We start from the raw sequence: 20736 nt of genomic DNA on the forward strand, positions 1-20736 counted from the left end.
TTTCACAACACTCTCTAATTTCTACCTCTGTTGTCTTTTTTTTGTCTTCATTGGTTTATTCCATCAGGTTTGTGTAGGCAGATCTGCTCTTCATTTACATAATCAATTTTCTCTTCAAAATATGATCCCCTGATACGATATACTCGGCTGGTTTGTCTGTTTACGCTGCTGTTGAAGCATGTTCGTAAGAGATAGTCCCTTATCTAAAGTACATACAAAAGTAAGAAAAAAGGACAACACAAATTAGTTTTGTTTGGAAACTGCTATACATTTAAGGGCTAAATAATGTCATGTTGTCAAATCACAATTTGAAACCTTTGCCAGTTTTAAAAATTGATGTGGCTTTAATTATTTAAAATGATGTTTCCACTAATGTAGGCACAAAATTAAGAATTAATTGGTCTCTTAGACATGGAATGCAGTGAGTTGCAATATACATGTTCACCCCAAGGTGTCACTATTCTACACACTGGTGGATTCACAAAAATCATTGTCAGAGTCAATTCTGTGACTTTCCCCCCTAATCGTTAAGCTCATTTTTTGGATATTATTTCTGTCAATAAACCATCCTTAATTTTAGATTGTCTCCATGAGGACTACTGGTCCTGACACAATCAGTGTTTATGCTAGTAAATGTCCCTAAATAGGTCACAAATGCACCAAACTTAACCAGTTCCTCAGGAATGAGGTTCTGCCTCATTAGGAACCAGGTTCTGGTCTCCATGAGGAATACTGGTCCTGAAACGGTCAGTGTTCATGCTAGAAAGGGGCCATTAAGAGGTCTCAAATGTCCCAAACTCAACCAGTTCCTCAGGAATGAGGTTCTGCCTCATTAGGACCAGGTTTTGGTCTCCATGAGGACTACTGGTCCTGACAAGGTCAGTGTTTATGTAAGAAAAGGTCAACACATTCAAGTACACACACGCACATTCAACTTCCATTGATTTCTGGTTGTTTAACTCACACAGTGCAACACCTCTTGTCAGCCACTAGGTGGCGACACAAGCCGTATATAGGTTTTTCTTTGATAAATCCTGAGTGGAACTCTTAATTTGAGTAAGTGTAATTTCACTTACTGAGTTTGAATTAAGATATTTCCTGACTGACGCGGTTGTTGTCTTTAGTGGCATCTGTGGATACTTTTATTTTGAAAAACAAACACGCTTTTGCTGCTCTCTCTGTGTGTGTGTGTGTGTGTGTGTATGTGTGTGTGTGTGGTGGCCGCAGACAGAGCGCAGTGAGCGAGGAGCTGCTGGACGTTCACGTCTCCGCGGTGTGAGACGCGGACTTGGACAACGACAACGACAAAGACGCGCGCGCGCGCATGTGTGTGTCCTCCGTCTCCACTCGTCGTCCCTCCTGTTGCAGTGGAGTTGCACAGTGTGGTGGACACTTGGTTGTTTCCCCTGTGATGAGCGTGTTCTGCGTCTTCAAACTGGATCTGGATCAGACGCAAGTTTTCCAGAAGTGAGAGAGAGAGAGAGAGAGAGAGAGAGAGAGAGAGGGAGAGACGGAGAAAGAGAGAGAGAGAGAGAGAGAGAGAGAGAGAAAGAGAGAGAGGGACTGCTGCAGTGATTTCTCCTCCACAAACCTCTCTTTCTCTGTGTGTGTGTGTGTGTGTGTGTGTGTGTGTGTGAGGATGCTGCTGCTGCGCTGAGGAATGCAGCTCACACGCTCCATGTCTGTCTGTAACCTCCACACAGCAGACACTATGTCAGTGGAGATGGTCCGGCACGGCACGGCACGCCAGTCAACGGCTGTCCGACGCTAAAGGTAAAGACTGAGAACGCTTCATTTCTGTCCCGAAAGACAAAGATGTGATTTTTGATGTTTGATTTTTAATAATGTTTCATCCTGATGTTGGTCCAACCTCTTCATCACCACCACCACCACCACACCCTGCTGTGTGTGTGTGTGTGTGTGTGTGTGTGTGTGTGTTGTCACATCACGAATCCACAACTTGTGGCTTCCCAGGGACTGATCTGGCTCCAGTCCAGGTTCCTCTCAGGCTTATGAACAGTGTGGTGCCTCTACATGACACACACACACACACACACACAGTGTCCGAGCTTCTCCTGGTCAGTGCAGATCTTCAGCTGCAGCAGATTCCACTGGAACACAAACTTGCTGGTGATCACAGTCCAGTGTGGCTGCGTTCACATCACCCATCAGTTTTTAAAGTGACGCGATGTTAGGATTTCCTCCTCCACAAGAGGATGGGTGAATGTCACCGCTGTCAAAGCCTGAGCAGGTCTGAATCACCTGCAGTGGCCCCACGATGGAGCTTCTGGTTTCTTGGGTCACAAAGATCTACAACATTCTACTTTACGGTAAACGTCTTAGTCGCTAGCGTGAGCTGAAAGAAGCGCAGACAAACTCGACCCTCTTGTTATTGAACCAAAACATTCAGAAGTAACTGTTTATCTCGGCTCCAATTCTGTCACCACAACGTTGATCTCTCACTTGAGTTGAGGTAACGTGTGAAGACTACTCTGGCCAGATAAAGCTGGTTTTGGGGGCCACATCCGGCCCCAGGGCCTTATGTTGCCCATGTGTGATCGAGAGCGTTCGAGCTTGTTGTGTGTCAGGCCGGCGTTAGTGAAGTCTTCTCGTCCCTCGTAAAAAACTGAAGCACTATTGTTCTTTTGTCGCTTCTGTTAGGATATTTGTGTCTATCATATGTGTATAAAATGCTATAACACAGATCCAATTTGAACAAACAATACCGTTAAACAACTGTAGGGGGACCGTGAGAGCAAATCGGTTTGGATACGACAGAAAACATCATATTTGTGAGACCAGACTCAGAATTTAAGCGAGATAAAGTGTATTTATGTGATATATTTATTCTCCAAAGGACAAATATCAGAATCAGAAGCTGTCAGCGAATGTGTCGACATATTCCTCCGGTGTTGTTTGATTTTGCTTTGATCGGCTCTCAGTTCACGCGTCATGGCGAGAAACATGAATTCCGACTGTTTTCACTCAGCGTGGACCGTTTGTCTGTGTCCACACAGCATGTGATGTGACTTCATCCAGCAGGAAAGGAACACTCTGTTACCGGTTTGGAGATTTTAGATTAGAAAGTAACCTGGAACAAAGCGGAGGCCTGACACGTCCAGGAGATCGGTATCTGACCTCCACTGTCACGGCGGCTGCGTTTAAAACTGTAGTATGTAACTTTTACATATTAACAAAGTGAAAGGTTTGTTTTATTATTATACAAATGAGTTCATCAGCTTCCACTTGACTCTCTGTGTGTTTCTCAGCCTGGACGTCAGATTAATAACTGAATAACAAACAGAGACTGAACCTCCGACAATGACTCAACATTTTTTTTTTAACATCATCTGCAAAGAATGAGTCAGCAAAATGTGCCGTTCTGATCCGAGACATGTGCAAACGTCAAATATAATCGATTTGATTTATTACTTTTTTAATAATTAAAAACATGTTTTCTTCATTTTCAGCTTCTGAGATGTGAATATTTTCTGGTTTCTTTCTTTTTGCTCCGTATTAACAAAGAAATCATTCTAACTGAATAATATTTGGTTTGTGATGATGAATATTTTTCAACATTTCGCGACATGTCATGGACCAAACAAGTCAGATAATCGTCAGACTAATAGATAATAATAATAGAGAATAATCACTAGTTGCAGCCCGAGTTGATATCAAAGAATAAATAAACACAATTCAAACCAAGAAGAACCATTTCAGTGCTTTTGCTGTGCAGTAATTCAGTCCATATATAATAATGTGATATAATAATTTTATTTAACTTTATCTTCGGCCTCAGGAAGACGACTCTCATAACTCAAGCCTGACAAGGCGTCGAGTTATGTCAGCAACTTTTCAGCTGAATCTCATCTACCTTCATCACAAGGCACATGGGAGTCGGCTTTGTTGCCACGGAGACGTATTGTTGACACACACACAGAATGATTTCATTTTGACAGACTTCTGTTGATGTTTTCAAATAGATAAAGAAGGAGCAGCAGCAGCAGTGTGTGTGTGCACCTTATACCGTGTAGAGTTCTGCTCTGAGACGTATAGAATTACCAACTACAGTGAGTGAGACAGAGACAGCGCGATGACTCAGCTGTGACGCTGTTCCACAGTCAGCACAGTTACAACAACTGTAAAAATGCTTGGGACTTTACAACAGGCGAGCGTTCGAGGCGGGTTTTTCCATCCTGCCTCGCTTTTGTTTATGAGCGTGTGGGAGCTGGAGAGGACCGAGCGGCACATGTGCAAGAGTTTTTCCCCCCTGTTTGTTTGTTTGTTTGTTCGTCTGTGAATTTACAAGCAAAAGCTGTGCGTGGTAAACAACCATAAATAGTGTAAACAGGCCTGTGTAATTTCTAACCCGTTACGATGACAGATAAGATGTCTTTTATGCGTCTAATCTAAAAGCTCCTCCTGCTCCACTCAAAGCCAGCTGTCGCAGGAACCTTATCTGATTCTTTTCAGTAACGTGGGACAATTTTACAGTTTAACAACCCACAAAAGTCACCTCCGTTATACCCGACTGTACTGTTCTATTTACTACACAGTAAGTATAATTAGTTTTTATCACTTTGCAATCTTATTTTTGGTTAATTAGTCCAGAAAGGAATTGAACACACGCTGAGATCCAAAAATCCCACTCCCCAGATTACCCCTGACATACTGGTTTTTATGTTTCAACTATTTAAAGACAAAGCACACAATGGAGAGGCAGCGGCGGTGCGAGCAGGGCACGCAGACGTGGGAAATTGCCTGGGGCCCAAACCTGATTGGGGTTCTGAAAATGTTGGGGCACTGAAATGACAAATTTAATGAGAAACCCAGTAAAATTCTATTCTATTTTATAATCAGATGAGTACAGGAGACCCAGACGACAGCCCCCCCCCCCCCCAACGCATGACCCATTAAGTGCACTTAGGCTTCAGGGAGTCATCAAGAAGTTTTTTGTTTTGGACAAATCGATCGTGCAGAGGAGACTGTCATACTTTATTGCACAGTGTAACCGGACCAGAACCTTCGGCTTTCTTGTTTTCCCTGTTGCTCTGTTTGTTGTGGATCAGCTGACACACGGTCTGACTCTTCAGTAAACATCAAATCCAACACACAGATATAGAAACAATAGAACGAGCTGCCAGGAGGACACATTTGTCAGGACGACAAGTTTAAAGTAACAATAGGTGTGTGGTTACCATGGAGACATATTGACCCATTTGTTGAAACGTACGTTAAAAACATTGCATGGATCTATAAAGCTGCAATACGTAACATTTGTTGATTTTTGTTGTTGTTGTTGTTGTTGTTGTTACTCTGCCTCTTTTGTTGGTTTTTGTGAACAGAAACAATGTAACGTTATGCCGCTTCCTTCATTTGAAAACAGGCGCTGTCAAGCAAAACTATCAGGCCTGCCCGAGGGAGCGTCTGTGTCCCGTCAAACGGCTGAACAGCCGGGTTTTTTTGAGTCGTAGAAGCCACTTCTTTTTTGTGTTTTCAGTCGTCTCTCGAGATCTAAGCTCTACCTCACTGACAAACACAGAGCGAGTCATCGGGAGCTGATAGTCTTTACTCATTAGCACGGTGTAAACTCACCAACAATGGTTTGAATGTAACGTTTATGATTGTTTATATTTAAGAAAAAAATCCATCTACTTTTAAAATCACGAAAAAAGTAACACACATATAGTAAGAAGCAGTGCAGTGCTACCAGCAGGTGGCGCTATGCCCTTGACTTGATGTTTTCATGAGTCTCTTGTGTCACATATAAAGTTTTCGGTCAGTGTATGACAAAGTTACAGGGCACTTCCTGTTTTCCTGGCGAATGGTTCGAAATTTGACGAAATTCCGACGGTTGCCATGGTCACGCCCCTTTTGAATCTATGAGACTTTTGGGTAACTTTTAATCTTTGTTGTGTCGAGTACAAATTGACGCAGTTTTTATGTTAGTATACGAAAGATTATCGCGCCTAGACGACTTTGTTTTTTCATTTTTACGAAAGTGTGCAAATCACTAAAGATGGATGCCAAATTCCACAATGGCCGACTTCCTGTAGGGTTGAGGTCATGGTCCCAATGGACTTTTTTCTTTGTCCTGTGCTGTGACATGTTTCCAGCAAGTTTGGTGAAAATCGGTGAAACTTTATCTTTATTAATCCCCCAACGTTCAGTGCCTCACAAATGTGATCCTTTCAGAAGAAAATCAGTCAATTCCAGGAATTCTAGTAGTTCCTCGCAGCACTGTGTGAGTGTTCAGGCCCTATTAATAATATAAATCTTTCATGCCGTTGATTTGTCGCAGCAGAAACTGTTTGAAATCTGTTTATTGCCAATTAAATGCTGCTCTCTCAGTATTCCAGCTCCTATAGCTTTACTTATAATAGACCATTACTTTCAATTTTGGAGCTTTACTTCGTTTCATTTTAGAGGCCATTGGGTTCTTTTTGCTTGTGCCCCCCCGAAAAAATCCCCTGACAAAGCCTTTGTGAGGAGCGTAATGATCCAAGAGAAAGGAGAAAGAGAGACGGAATGAAAGGAATGAAATGACAAGTGGAGGATTTAGTCCAGTGGAAAGACCTCAGTCGTTACGTGTCATTTCTAACTTCTCAGAGGTCATAGATTTTATTTATATTTATCAACAATAAATGACATTTTCTCGAACCCGCTGAGGCGGAGGTTTTGGATAATTCCTCTGAAGTCGGAGGGAAGGAAATAAACAACAAATCTGTTTGGAAGTGACGGCGCTTCAGTCGCAGCCTCTTTCCACCAGGAAAGTTGATGCTCAGCTCACGTTCTCAGTAACTCCAGATCTACTCATAGATTAATCATGAAAGAGTGAGTGAGTGAGTGAGTGAGGGCTCGTCCTAGATCCTGGAGATCAGTGACTTCTTCTGTCCTCGGGGCTACTTAGCGCACGCTCACATCTCATTTCTGTATTTAACGCACGCACAAAAACCGGATAGTGTGTGTGTCCCACGCTCGTGTCAGTGGGTTCACACCCCGTCTTTCTTCTCTTTCTTTCTTGCGTCTTGCCTTGATGCACATTGTTTTTCCCTCTTTCAAACTGTGTGTGTGTGTGTGCAGAATTTGAATGCAGACATGGCAGAGAAGGCGATGCCTAACTGCAACGACAAATGTACAAACGCAAATCTACAAAAAGAAAAAAGGCCCCATTAGCGCTATCTCACTGCTAACAGCTTCATTATCACAGGGATTGGTCAGGTTTTTTTTGATGTGTGGTTGTGTAAGTGTCCTACATGAAGTCAGCGGACCAGAAACAGCTGGCTGTACTCTGTGCTCTCCCTGTGCTGAGCTCCTGCAAGACAACAGGCAATCACACGCTCACTGAAAACATGGCAGACTGCAGACACACAAACAATATACTGCAGCATAAGTGTAAAATAGCTTAAGAATATGTTTTAGCCTTTATCTTGCCATTTGACAGCCTCTTCCAGCAGGAGAATTAGGTTTTGTGTCACTTTGTAAACAGGTCACTCTTCCACACCAAAGTCCATGGAGAAAATCTGTGTTTTTAGGTCATGGGGACACAAGAGCTGCTGATTCACTGCTGCCCCCTTTGGTAGGTTTGTGTTACTGTGGTGTGTCCAAATGAAGAGTTTCCAACACCAAAGTCACAGAGTAACACATTTGGACAAACAGATGGAGGCAGCGGTGGCTCAACAACTCCTGTTTGCCCAGGGGTAAAATTGCAGTTTTTGTCAATGGACTTTGGTGTGGACTTCACTAAGTCTCCTGCACAGGGAAAAAAGGCAGAATGCTTTCTCAGAATTCTGATTTTTTTTTCCTCAGAATTCTGACTTTAATCTCAGAATTCTGACTTTAATCTCAGAGTTCAGACTTTAAGAATTCTGACTTTAATCTCAGAATTCTGACTTTCTTCTGACTTTAATCTTAGAATTCTGACTTTAATCTCAGAGTTCTGATTTTTTTCTGACTTTAATCTCAGAATTCTGACTTTAATCTCTGAGTTCTGATTTTTTTCTGACTTTAATCTCAGAATTCTGACTTTAATCTCAGAGTTCAGACTTTAAGAATTCTGACTTCAATCTCAGAATTCTGACTTTCTTCTGACTTTAATCTTAGAATTCTGACTTTAATCTCAGAGTTCTGATTTTTTTCTGACTTGAAAGATAAGCCCAAACCCCAAACCATCACTGTATACATTGATACGATAGAATCCCTCTCTTTCGCAGCGTATATTGCTCTGAGCAGAACATTTATTCTGTGTCTCTATGTTTGATATGTGAAGACGGTTGTATCACACTGTCTAACTGTGTGTAGACTGAATGAATATTGATACCCTGCATTAACTCTTGCCCTCTCGCTCATTAAGTCCTCAGACAGGTTGTGACCTGGGGTCGTTGCTCTGATCTGACGCTCGCCATGAAAACCCGAGGCGACAAACCCGAGTCGCCGCCCGGCCGCCGGAGGTCTCGCTTCACCTTGCGGACCAGAAAGAAGAAGGACAGCGTGATCCGGGGCAGACTTCGCATCCGCTCCATGCCCGGAGCCTTCCTAGTGCTGGGGATCATTGTAGTGGTGGTGGGCACCGCTCTGGCCGTGGCGGGTTACTGGCCTTACCGGATATCCAGGTCGTCCATTCTGGCAGCTGCGGACAGGGAGAGTGTCTCCGAGTCGCAGGCGTCCGGTTGGAGTGTGGGCGCTAAGGGCCTCTTGTCCACAGCCAGCCTCGTCCACAGTGACCGGATGAAGCTGCTGGGGCCTGTCATCATGGGTGTGGGACTCTTCATCCTCATATGTGCCAACACAGTCCTGTATGAGAACAGGGACAGAGAGACTCAGATGCTTCTGGCCCAGATGCGCAGCGTCATCTGCTCCGTGTCGGCGGTGGTTCCCTCGGCGGACCTTAAAGAAATCGCTGTCGCCAACTCGATGGCAAAACACTACCAGTGGGTGAGCAGTTTACCAGCCGCTCATCTTAACATCCTCTGTCTGCAGGCGCACTCTGAGCCCCTGCTCCAGACCCGGCACACCACAGAGCACGAGGACAGCATGGAGGGCGTCTACCAGCAAGCTGTTCTCCAGACGGAAGCCCTCCACCACCAGAAGTCAGAGTCTCCACCTTCCCTGCAGTCCTCCCACTCCAATTCATGCAACTCCAGTATGACTGACTTGAACACACGGTCTGACGCCGAGCACATAGACGGCGCCCGCTTCAGTCGGCAGGGCGCCACACTCGTCAAACTCAGCAACTGCCTGATGTCCGCCAGCTCCATGTCCACGCTGGGCGTGGACGAGGTGGACACCCTGGCCGCTCAGCCGCGGCGCTGCCACAGTATGAGCTACAGGACTAAACCTCACGACGTAGCCCGAACTGGTGCGCGTCTAGACGGAGGACTCCGCGCGCCCGGGGCCGAGGATCACATACAGCAGCCTGTGGGCGCGAGGAGAGACGCCGGCTCGCAGGTTTGTGTGAACATTCTGGGGCAGATGGTGAACGCCGTGGAGGAGCAGACTCACCAGAGCTGGCCTCGGTTAGACCTGGCCGGCGGCAGACGGTACCTGAAGCTGGAGAACAAAGAGGACTCGGTGGACAAACTGCTTGACCAGTTAGAGCAGCAGTGCTCTCAGTGGGATAAGAGTTTTGGCTCGGGGCCATTTCAGTGATGGCTGTTTTAGCTTCACGGTAATTACATTTTCCCCTGGATTCAGAAAGTTTGTTTTTTTAAACTTTGAGCGAGGCTTAGAGAAACTGAGCCCCAGATGATTTGGAATACAGTTTTTTTCTTCTTTTCTTTTCTTTTCTTTTCACAAGGTTCTTCCAAAAACCTCAGCCTGTTCCCAATCTTCAGTGGAGTATTGATACACAAAGTATTTTGCTTGGCTGGATGTGACAGATGTTTATATCGAAGAGCGAAGGACGTGAACCGCGACGGCACACCAGGGTTTTTCGTCAGTCTTGGTTTCCAGCGATGTGAGAAATTAACTTGCATCTTTTGCCCGTTTCCAGGACACAGTGAGCACGACCAAGAGAAGAGTGCTACAGGAGTGAGGATGGTTTTCACTGTGCAATCATTTTTGAACCAAACTACCTGGACCTCTTTGCCCATAAAGTGCTGACAGCTCTTTGCAAATGCTCCGAGCATTTGGAAAAGGGACCTTCTCCCCCCACCCACCCCCAGCTGAGGTTTCATACTCGAAATGCAATGCATGGCAGCGATGTACAGTATGTTACATCTAAATAATTATGCAGATTAATGTCACTGTTGGTTTTATGTGTATAAAATGTAACGATACTTAAAAAGGTCATTCTGGTTTGTTACTCTTTGGGTCTAATTGTCTCACATTTGGCTGTTGTTCCTGCATCATGGGGGGGGGGTTAACACTGTAATCACCAACCTAATTACTGAGGCCTGGGAACATGATGACATCACCATCTCTTAACTGTGATGGCTGTTTGGAATGATATCATTATACAGTTTGCCTTTTTGTTTTCTTACGGAGAAATGATCATGCCCATACATGGGATCAGAGGATTCTTTTTCTTATCTTTACTAAAGAGAATAGTCATGTTTTTTATCAACCAAAAATGTAAAAAATTACAAAATGAAGGCCCCAAATGTCATAATAAACTAAACTGAACACTAAGATAGCAAAAATAATCCATGACAGGAGGAGACGTTTAACAGGAAAATTCTTTTAAACTGAAACACAGGCAACGAAGAACGATGAACAGGATGATGCGACAAAGACACTGGGGAGCACAGTGTGGAAATACACCAGGGAGGGAGGGCAGGGAGAGTGGAGTGCAGGTGAATCACATCAGTGCGGGGCAGGCAATCACAGTGGAGGTTAAACTGGGGGCTCGCACTCGGATGAAATGCAAAAGAAAACTGGAAACGAATAAAAATAGAAAACCAGGGGCGACCACGAACAAAGAGCTAAAAAACATGACAACAAAAAGTCCAAATCAGGCACGAGGAGTAATCCAGGGGTCAAGATCCAGAGGAGAAAAGGCTCACTTGTTAGGGTTTTATCAAAACCGAAACTGAAACCAGTACTATTTATTGATACTTATCCATACTTCCTGCACTGCCTCACTTCTATCGAGTGTTGTATGTTGTATACCCAAAATCACAACACGCATTATCTCCGGACACTGTACATAGACATCATTATAGAGAGCAGAGGAACCCAACAATTCACACAACGAACAAGCGCTAGTGGCATCAGCGACAGAACCAGACTCAAAGATGTGCGGCCATGTGCCCAGACAGGTTGTGGTGAAAGGACAACTGGGGGACAGAGGTGAGGTAGAGACAGAAGAGAGAGACCACGAGCAGATATACAACACCTGTGTCACGTTTTCAGTTCAGACGAGACAGTTCTGAATCAGTGAAGACGTGTTCATAGAACAGCAATGTTCATTTATACAAGCAGCAGAGACTGACGTTTAAGTGCTTGTCCGCCATGATGACTGAACAGTAAACAAACGCCACGTCAAAAAATAATGTCCAGGACAGCATTAGGGGATAGTTTGGAGTCCAAACAAGTCAGCATTAATGTAACATAAATATTGATAGCCACACACCGTTAGTCTAAGATGCTCATCAATAATTCAGTGCCCGACCATTGAGGAACCACTTAATTACCTGTTCTCCATACCCCGTCCCGTCCCTATTCGCCCAGTCACTCAAAAATCACTATAATATGCCGAGCTTTTAGTCAAAGACCTTCTTTGAGGCAAGAACCGCTGTCGTTTCAACAAACTTAAAGCTCTTAATTACCCGTCATGCAGAACGTGCATCTGTCAGTCGCTGGTGAGAATCAAAGGAACAGCAGTTCTGGGCGTGGAGTTAACGACATTATCTGCACCTCAAGCTTCCATCCATGAGCATTCAAGTAGTGGTGGATGCCTGAGTGTATCCCAAGATTCTTTGCATGCTTGGTGAAGAGATAATGGAGATAAACAATGACAGAACGTCTGGAGAACATACTTTTAAAATAGAACAGGGGTCTGCAACCTTATGAAAAGAGCCCTTTCTGTTCACCCAAATAAACCTAATCTGGAGCCGCATTTGACCCATAAAATTAAGATAATATCACATATAAGTTTTTTATACAGATGTACTGCATACAAAATAAGGATAGTTTGTTGAAGTACAAAAAGAAAACTGTTGACATTTCATTATTGTTTATTTTATTATTATTGTTTGTGGCAAATTAATGAAATTTAAAGTAACCCACTTTGTAATAAATTAAGCAATCTTTGGGTTCAATATCACATTTGAAGTAGATGTGACGAACAAAATATTAGAACACTTTTCTTTATCACCTTGATCTCTAAATCAGAGGTGTTCACTGTAGAAGGGCTGAAGAGCCAGATGTGGCTCTAGAGCCGCAGGTTGTAGACCCCTGGACTAGAAGAACCTGGTTTCAACGCAAACGTTAGTTAGTCAAGTGATCCTGTGCCACATCCAGCTGCAGCTCTTGTACTATAAGCAATAAGACAAAAGCAAAATCCCTCATAAATGAGATCCTCTCGTTGAAGGACGCCCATCTTCTCCTTGAACTTGTAGGCTGAACCAAAAAAAATAGATGGTCCCTCCATGTCGTCTGCATCCTGGGGAGGTGGCAGCCTCTGAACTGATGCAGCAAGAGAGAGAGAATAACCAAATGAGAGAGACTCATCTTGTAAACATTAACCAGCTTTCTGTGTGGCCTATAATCTTCTGTCCACATCCATCAGCTTCTCTGTTTAGAGTAATCTGCTCTCGGAGGAGGTGTGAGGAGGTGTGGATGTTTATAATAATGACTGCAGGAGGGGAGGTCATCTACTGTATCTTGTGGAGCTGTTTTTTGTGTTCACTCAACCTCTGCTTAAGTGGTTCTTCCAGCATGAAAATTTAGATAATTATTACATATCCAACCTGCTCCCGTCTCTCGAGCAGCTATATTCACAAACATCGACAGTACTCTGTGTGTGAGTCAGGCAGAGCAAACAGCTGAGCGCAGCACAGTGTGTCAGAGGCACATATTCCACCGACACCAGCGCCTGGCCCTTAAATGACCTTAAATGATTGAATATGCAGGTGATTTGTTTAATCCCAGACGTGCTGTGAAAACCGCACATACACCATCGATAATACGTTATTGTTGGACAATTTACACCTGAAATTTAAGCTGACATCTGTAGCCCTGTTCGGGTAGGATTAGTTTTACATGGAGTAATTGTTCGGGACCTTTTTCAGTGACTAAAATCACTGAGGAGATCTGGTTATGATGTCTTTACCGCACCTCCTCATGTAAAACTAATCCCGCCTGAATTGGGCTATAGTCACATAAAGAAAAATACAGTTTACAGTTAAACTGGATACTGGAGTTGTCCCCTTTTATCAGACATTTGGATATTTGTACCAACATGGAGGGGGAAAGTTCAAACTCAATCCTATAAAACTCAAAATATAAGGGCCTAAGAGCGCAACAGACTGTCTGATGTAATTACACCTTGGTCTGACAGAGGTTATTGTGAGTGCAGCTCGGCCTTAGATCCACTGTGTTTCGCTGTGCAATTATGTTTGTGTTTGTTTTAATTCCACATTTAGCTTGTTCCATAATTTTAGAAAAGCTATTTGTGGTTATGCATATTCTATTCATCTTTAAATTGAATTGTCCCCTTAAATTATAGCCCCCCTCTCTTTTTCTGTATGTGACCAGGTAACAATTTATTACTTGCTTTGAACCATCATGTTGTAAAACTAATTATGTGTAAGCTGCTGTCACTTTAATTCCAAATGTAACAGAGCAACAAATCATATTTCCATGTGCGTCATATTCCCAGTTTGCTTAATTCCACTCAGATATATCCTCCACCTCTACCATGTTGTCTGGAACTAAGCATCAGCATCAGTATTCATAAGCAGTATATAAACTATTTAATTATGTTTATGACAAACTGTGATGTCGGACGCAGACACAAGCTGTCAACAAGTCCATATGTGCCGGCTGCTGTATGATGAATATTAATAGGAAAAAAAACACATTAGTAAGAACCTCACAGTTGCAATGACAGACAGACGCTGACTAATACTGGATATTAATAAGCGCCGAGGACCTAATCGTTTACATAAACCATCAGTCAGCCCATGAACGCGGAAAGACAAACAATAACAAGGCAAAACAATAATAAGGAATATAAGAAGAAACTTTACATTTCTGTTGGGGTCTAATATTAGTCACCCTCATAGAACTAAGCACAAAAAATTGGCTTTTTAAAAGCAAGCTATAAAAAATATCATATCTTATTATATGCTGTATTTGACTTTCATTGAGCAGATTTTTTTCCACCTACATCCGATCTAATTTCAACCCTTTAAATGCCATTTGTCATGACACAACCATGTTTTTAGATGAAAATGAAAATATTAATTATTTTCAATAAACTACATGCAAAGTACATTTTTTTTTGTGTTGAATTATTACAGCCTGGTGATATGTCAGTGATTAGCAGCAACACTTTTACAGTCACAGTGCCATCTAGTGGAAATAGCATATTTTTTCCTCCACATGCCGAATATGTCCCAAAAACAACGCTGGCGATCTGACCAAGAGTTGTAAACATGATCCCTTTCAAGGCAAAAATCCAGATATAATCAACATGCATGTATTATGAGATCAAAAATTGCAGTTTTTGAATGGGTTTCAATGAGACACTTTTGGCGCTTAATGGCTTAAGTGTAACACTTATATGTACACAGTGTATTTTAGAATCACTGTAGCAACTGAGCTGAAAATAACAAGAGCAAATACAAAATACACAATCACAACCGGCTCCAAGTTGACAGACACTCTTTTTTTTAAAAAAATCTTTTTTTAAAAAAAGGCTCTTTTGTTCCCAAAAAGGTACCGAGCAGTTTGATTTAAAACCAGGCTTTGTCACTCAGTGCCTCAATGCTCCTCCAAGCGGATACAATTCATTGTCTGAGTTGAAGTGAACATAAAATGACAAAGTGTTTCTTAACTCAGGTGGAAACAGTCCAAGAAGGAATGTCTGGAGGGCAAACCAGGACCAGGACCTGGACCAGGACCTTCACATTAGTAGTGTCAGAAATAGTTTTTCAGTGAAATCATGTTAATGTTGATTCTGCTCGGCCACATTTAAACACACAGATGAAGAGTATTATCATCAGAATGATGTAATAAGAGAGGGAGTTAAATGTGCTTGTGAGGCATTTGAAGGTTAGTGACTCATTAAATGTTTGCACACAGAATATTAACAGAAGGATTTACATATTCACATGTTTTCCACTGATGTCTGTTTTGTCATCATGTGCCAGATCTCAGTGATTGGTGACTTTGGTGATTGCAGTGACATGATTAACAGGAGGAAGTCTAACACCATGACAATATAAGACGGTTGTAAACAAACAAATCATCAGTCATAATGAAGGAGAATGTCTCCCATCTTGGCTCGTGATAAAAACAAGAGACGCGTCGTCCTCCTCCTGCTCCTGTCCTGTTGATTTCATCCTTTTGGAATGCACTCACTATTTATGAGGAGGCCCTGCACACTCACCCCCACACTCACACTCACCCTCACACATCTTTGATCAAATGGACAGAATGAATTGTGCAAACGAGGCGAGACTGCAGATCACTGCTCCTGCATACCGTGTGTGTGTGTCTGTGTACTCTTGTATATGTATATCTTTGCGAGGACCAAACTTGTGCCACTTTTCCACTACAGGGTTCCGGCACGTCTCGACTCTACACGGTTCGGTTGGTTTTCCATTACGATATCGTACCTCCGAGTCGCCACGGCGCGGCTGCATGAAACTGCCGTGACTTGTTTTACACGCGACACACAAATGAGTGACTTGTACGATGTACTGAATCATTAGAGTCAGTTCATTAAATAGATTAGTTCAGTGCTTCCTGCATGACTCTGTCTGACTGAACTGAAATATGACTGAACAGGTTTCAGCAGTGCTCTGTTAAATGTTGGAGATTAACGCACGTTTTCAGGGATTTTTAAGTCCTTTTTAACTGATCTACAGTTCGGCCTGTACCGTGCCGAGGCGAGTCACGCCGGGGACCGTGTAGTGGAAAAGCGGCCATTATAAACCACAAGAAGCTGTCTGTGATGATCTGATTTTAGGGTTAGGATTAGAACAGGGTTTAGGTTTAGGGTGATGCATGATGTCCATGAGTGTCCTCACTAAGATAGCTGTACAAACGTGTGAGTGTGTGTGTAGGTTGGTGCGTCAGACCTTGTATAAAAATGTGTCTCCATGTGTTTGTGCAGTTGTGATCACATCTCACTGCTCTGTTCCACACTCTCAAATAAACACGCACATTTACTTCGGTTCACGAGGAACAAACGTGTTGTTTCTACCTGTCAAACTTCATCTCTACAGCCGCTATTCACTTCATCGCGATATGCACAAAGGAGACTCCAGGATCACATCTTCTCATTTCTCATCTCTGCAAACCACAGATGTGTTTGAGCTCCAAAAAACACCAACTACATCACTTATTTACACGTCTGCAGACGTGCACATCCCTGTGAATGGGTTTTAACCACAGAAACTAGGAGATGAGAAAGAAAACAATGCATTCCAACTGAAGACTATAAAAACACATCATGTACCACATAAAAGGACGTTCAAGTCTTTGAAAGTCACTTAAAAATGATTAAAAATTAATATTGTTTTGCAGGAATAATAGGACGTTTGAGCCAAAGACTGTTTATTTAAAAAAAGGCGACACAGTCTTCTGAATTACAGGTCGCCTCACTAGAGAGAATCAATTTATTGAACAGCCACCAGGGGGCCGTGCCGGTGGCTGCAAAAAAACAACTCAGTTTGAATGGAAGTCAATGAGGAAATTGATTCCACTTCTCACCTGATTTATAATCCCACTGAACACGTTCTGAGCAGGAAGTCATTTATTTACAACTCTGCTGTTTGAATGGACGTCTGTTGAAGACGTTTCTCAATGTTTTAGGAGTTTATTGCACATTTTTAGGTCTTGTATCACCGATCTAACGTCCGGCATTGTTCTGGGATTTGCTGAGGCAGATTTTCTCACAGATTAAGCCGCCGAATCGCTGAACTGGTGAACTCGAACGTGCAGTACGTACACTGAGCGAATCACTCGATATATCAGAGGACACCACGCCGCGTGTTTGACAGCGAGCATCGTCCACTCGGAGCCACATCGCAAACTTCTCGGCTAATTTCCTTATATATGGTCTTATGTTCGGCCTGCACGTGTCACAGACCTCATCAGCTGAGTGGTCGGTCAATGTGGCCAAGGACATTCAGGTTCACACCGCTAATGGAACATGACCACCCATCGTTTCCTGGATGCAGTCACGGCACACTGTGGGTTAAGAGCGGTCCACTTGTGGTCACATCACTGAACAGAGATCTGAACAAAGCCACACAAAGGAAGAAAGAAAGAAAACATAAATCTATAATCTCCCCTCCTTTGAATCCGCACACATTCTCATCCTGCCTCGTGTGTATGTCCTTGTACACCGAGCTTATTATGAGCAGTGACAGAACAACCTCGGGGCCTGCGTCCCGCTCCGTGTTGACCACTGAATCAATCAACATTGCTGCGCCTCTGTTGCAAATAGAAAGTAAAGCAAAAAAAGAAATGAAAATGCAGCTCCTGTTTCCTCCTTTTGTCTCACTTGTTCAGTGTGTGGAGGCAGGGAACGGCACCGGCTGGTGTTTGTGTGCAGCAGGTAATCATCTCGCCATGCTCCCTCCTGACAGACTCATTCCTCACCCCAAATGGGACATTACATTCCATTCTATTCCATTCCATTCCTTCCTAAAACATCCAGTAGTGGATTTCACTTCCAGCTGGGCTCGACGGTATATAAAACGTGGAAGTAGTATTCTACTTCCAAAAAAACAAACTACCTTTCTGAAGCCTTTTAGAGAGTTTTGGCACCTATTGAACGTTACAGGCAAGAAATCAGACATAATTAACAAAAGGTAGTTCTCTGGCGACCTGTGATTGGCACCAGCGCCCCCTGAGACCCTCATGTGAAGGATAAAGCGCTAGAAGACAAGTGAGCGAGCCATTTAATTAAATTCCATTAATATCTTCCTGCTCAGACTCTCAGACTATTTTGTATAGAGTCAGTATTTATGTAAAGTCTGTGTTCCTGAGCTCGTGGTAGCTGGTGGTCAGAGGTGCCGTATCAGTCGACATGGGTCAAAGGTCACATACTGTATGCTTTAACTTTCTCACTCACTCAGGGACCTTAATTAACGACAATTTACCTTTAATTCAAGCCATTTTTTTACTCAGTAACTGTAATGTAATTCATTACTTTCCACCTCTGCTGGTCGTCACCTCACCCTTTTAGAATCTGGACCACAAGCCGTGAGGGTTTTAGCAATTTGACTCCTGTTGGATGACAGCAGCCGTCAACGGCGCTGCAGTCCAGTCATTCATTCATTCATTCATCTTCATCATCGCTTTATGACCTTCTTCTGCTTTATCCTCCACATGAGGGTTGCTGGTGCCAATGATCACATCATCACAGGGCCACATAGAGACAAACAACCATCCATTATCACTCAATTTTGCGTGTCCCATTTGCCTAATCCCCCAAATTTGAATGTTTTGGACTGTGGGAGGAAACCGGAGTGTCATACTTTATCATCTATTTTCCTCTAAATGCAAACATTTACAAAACTTACATCGTATTCTATTGAAGAAGAATTAAAACCACTAACACCTCGCAGAAAATTTTAAATTCAGTGAGAATTTGGCTCATTTACCGAGTTCTTTTTTTTTTGCAGCCAGTGGAGTCGCCCCCTGTTGGCCATATAATTAATTGCTGCTCCCTTCCTAGAGTCACTCTTCTTATATATACGGTCTGTGGTTGTGAACAGTGACAGGATGGAAGGGCCCACTGCTTCCGCGGCCGCAATTATTCTCAGCAAGAACCTCCCGGACACTGCAAATTTTCCCCTCCTTATTAAATTTTACGGCTCCTCCAGGTCAGGTATGCAGTTCCTCACCATCTCTTTCCATTTAATTGGTTGTTTACAAGATGGCTTCTGGGAAACCCACCAGCTCATAAAGTGAGCAGGCACGGCCTCCGTCCTGCTCTCTGCGGAAGCAGCACAGGAAGCTGACGCCGGCTTCACGCGGCTGCAGGAGGAGACGCAACAGGCGACACGTGTGTGTGTGTGTGTGTGTGTGTAAGAGTCAGTAATGTATATATGTGTGTGTGTGTGTGTGTGTGCAGCTCGTGTTTCCATCTGCTCAGATGATCGGCCGCCACACACTCACACACACACACTGCCAACCAAAACAGAGCAGGACGAAGAGAAAAGAGAGCTGAGTAACGGCTCTGTTTATTCTAAACGCTGCCAGGATCATTTGCATTGGCACATAAAAGTTGCTCTCCATTAGCTAATATAGCCGTGTGCATTAGTGTCTGGCAGACGGAGGGGGTGGGGCAACTGAAACTGTGGCGTCTCCGTCGTGAGGCGAGAGTTGAAAACAATTGTTTCCACGCTGTCGCCGTATTTATCAGCCGCGCCGAACGATTCCAGCAAATTGAAAAGGCAACACTGGCGTTTGGTCATAATATTTTATTTACCTCATTTCCTAGAAAACAAAACAACAAAAATCCTTTTGTTCATTAGTGCCGACACATTTTACACCAGTCTTGTCATAAACGTCGCTATTATACTTTAATGTTACATTTATAAAAGTGCAATTTCAACTCGAATGGTTTCATATTTACTATATCAACATTTATAAAGTCATTTAGTTCATTCAGGCGTTCCACAGGGTCCTTTACCTGGAAGGATAAGCCGCACAGAAGCTCACTGTGGTTTGGAAGTGCCCCCTTGAGGTGGCAGCACAACCAGGAGGTTCTAGAGGAAGCTAGCAGAGGTCCTGGAGAAACTTGAGCCAGCAAAAAGCCATTAACAGGCCCAACGAGATCCCTGCTGACCCCTGGAAAGAGGTGTGGGAGATGCTACTATTGTGCGGTCAATTCTGAGACCCAGACGGTGTGATGTGGTCCACAGCTGCCAAGCGTGTCCTCATCACTGTGGAAAATACGTCTGTGCAAGATGAGGAAGTCCAAGTAATTACCAAAAACCCTTCCAGCATCTCTACATCTCAAAGCCTGAGATGTGGCCATGGCTCACTCATACGAGACCCACCTGAGGATGTCTTGCATAGACAGTGTAGTGTGGCTGCTCTAATCGGTGTCTAAATGGGAAGCTGTGATCCTCATATGCATCTGCATAAAAATAAAATGGTACATCCATTTGCACTGTTGTAGAAAGTGCCTCAGCTACAAATAAAAAGGCTGCCAACACTGCCCAAAAAAGCAGCTCTACACGTAAACAAACCCATTTCAAAGGGAATATATAGTCATTTCTGCCTATAAACCTTCTAAATGTTACACAGCAGACCTTTAAAACACGATTACACGGACTTACACGTCAATTATTACTCTGAAAGTCGGCGAGAATGCATTTTTGTTTGATTTCTTGAAGACGAACGTTGTATTTTTCATTGCGATGTTTCTTTTATCATTCTTTTTTTTACACAGATGACTCATTTTCTCTTTTCTTTCTCGCTTTCATTACGAGTGAACACGGGGGAAAGTCAGCCTCCAGCCTGAGGGGTCAGTCCATGTGAGTTCAGCATCCCTGAACCAATCGTTACACCACAGCACCGCGCTAATTCAGCTACGCTTATTTT

At 43.4% G+C, this 20736-nt stretch overlaps 1 protein-coding gene across 1 annotated transcript; it reads left to right on the forward strand.

Annotated features, from left to right (window-relative positions):
- The first annotated feature begins 1618 nt into the window (after positions 1-1618).
- On the forward strand, positions 1619-14437 carry tmem200b (transmembrane protein 200B). The gene is made up of 2 exons (XM_058619993.1): positions 1619-1773; positions 8354-14437. The coding sequence occupies exon 2, from the start codon at positions 8404-8406 to the stop codon at positions 9646-9648; it is 1245 nt and encodes a 414-aa protein (XP_058475976.1). The 5' UTR covers positions 1619-1773; positions 8354-8403; the 3' UTR covers positions 9649-14437.
- Positions 14438-20736: the final 6299 nt, after the last annotated feature.

The sequence above is a fragment of the Solea solea genome, chromosome 20 (assembly GCF_958295425.1).
Source record: "Solea solea chromosome 20, fSolSol10.1, whole genome shotgun sequence".
NCBI lineage: Eukaryota > Metazoa > Chordata > Actinopteri > Pleuronectiformes > Soleidae > Solea > Solea solea.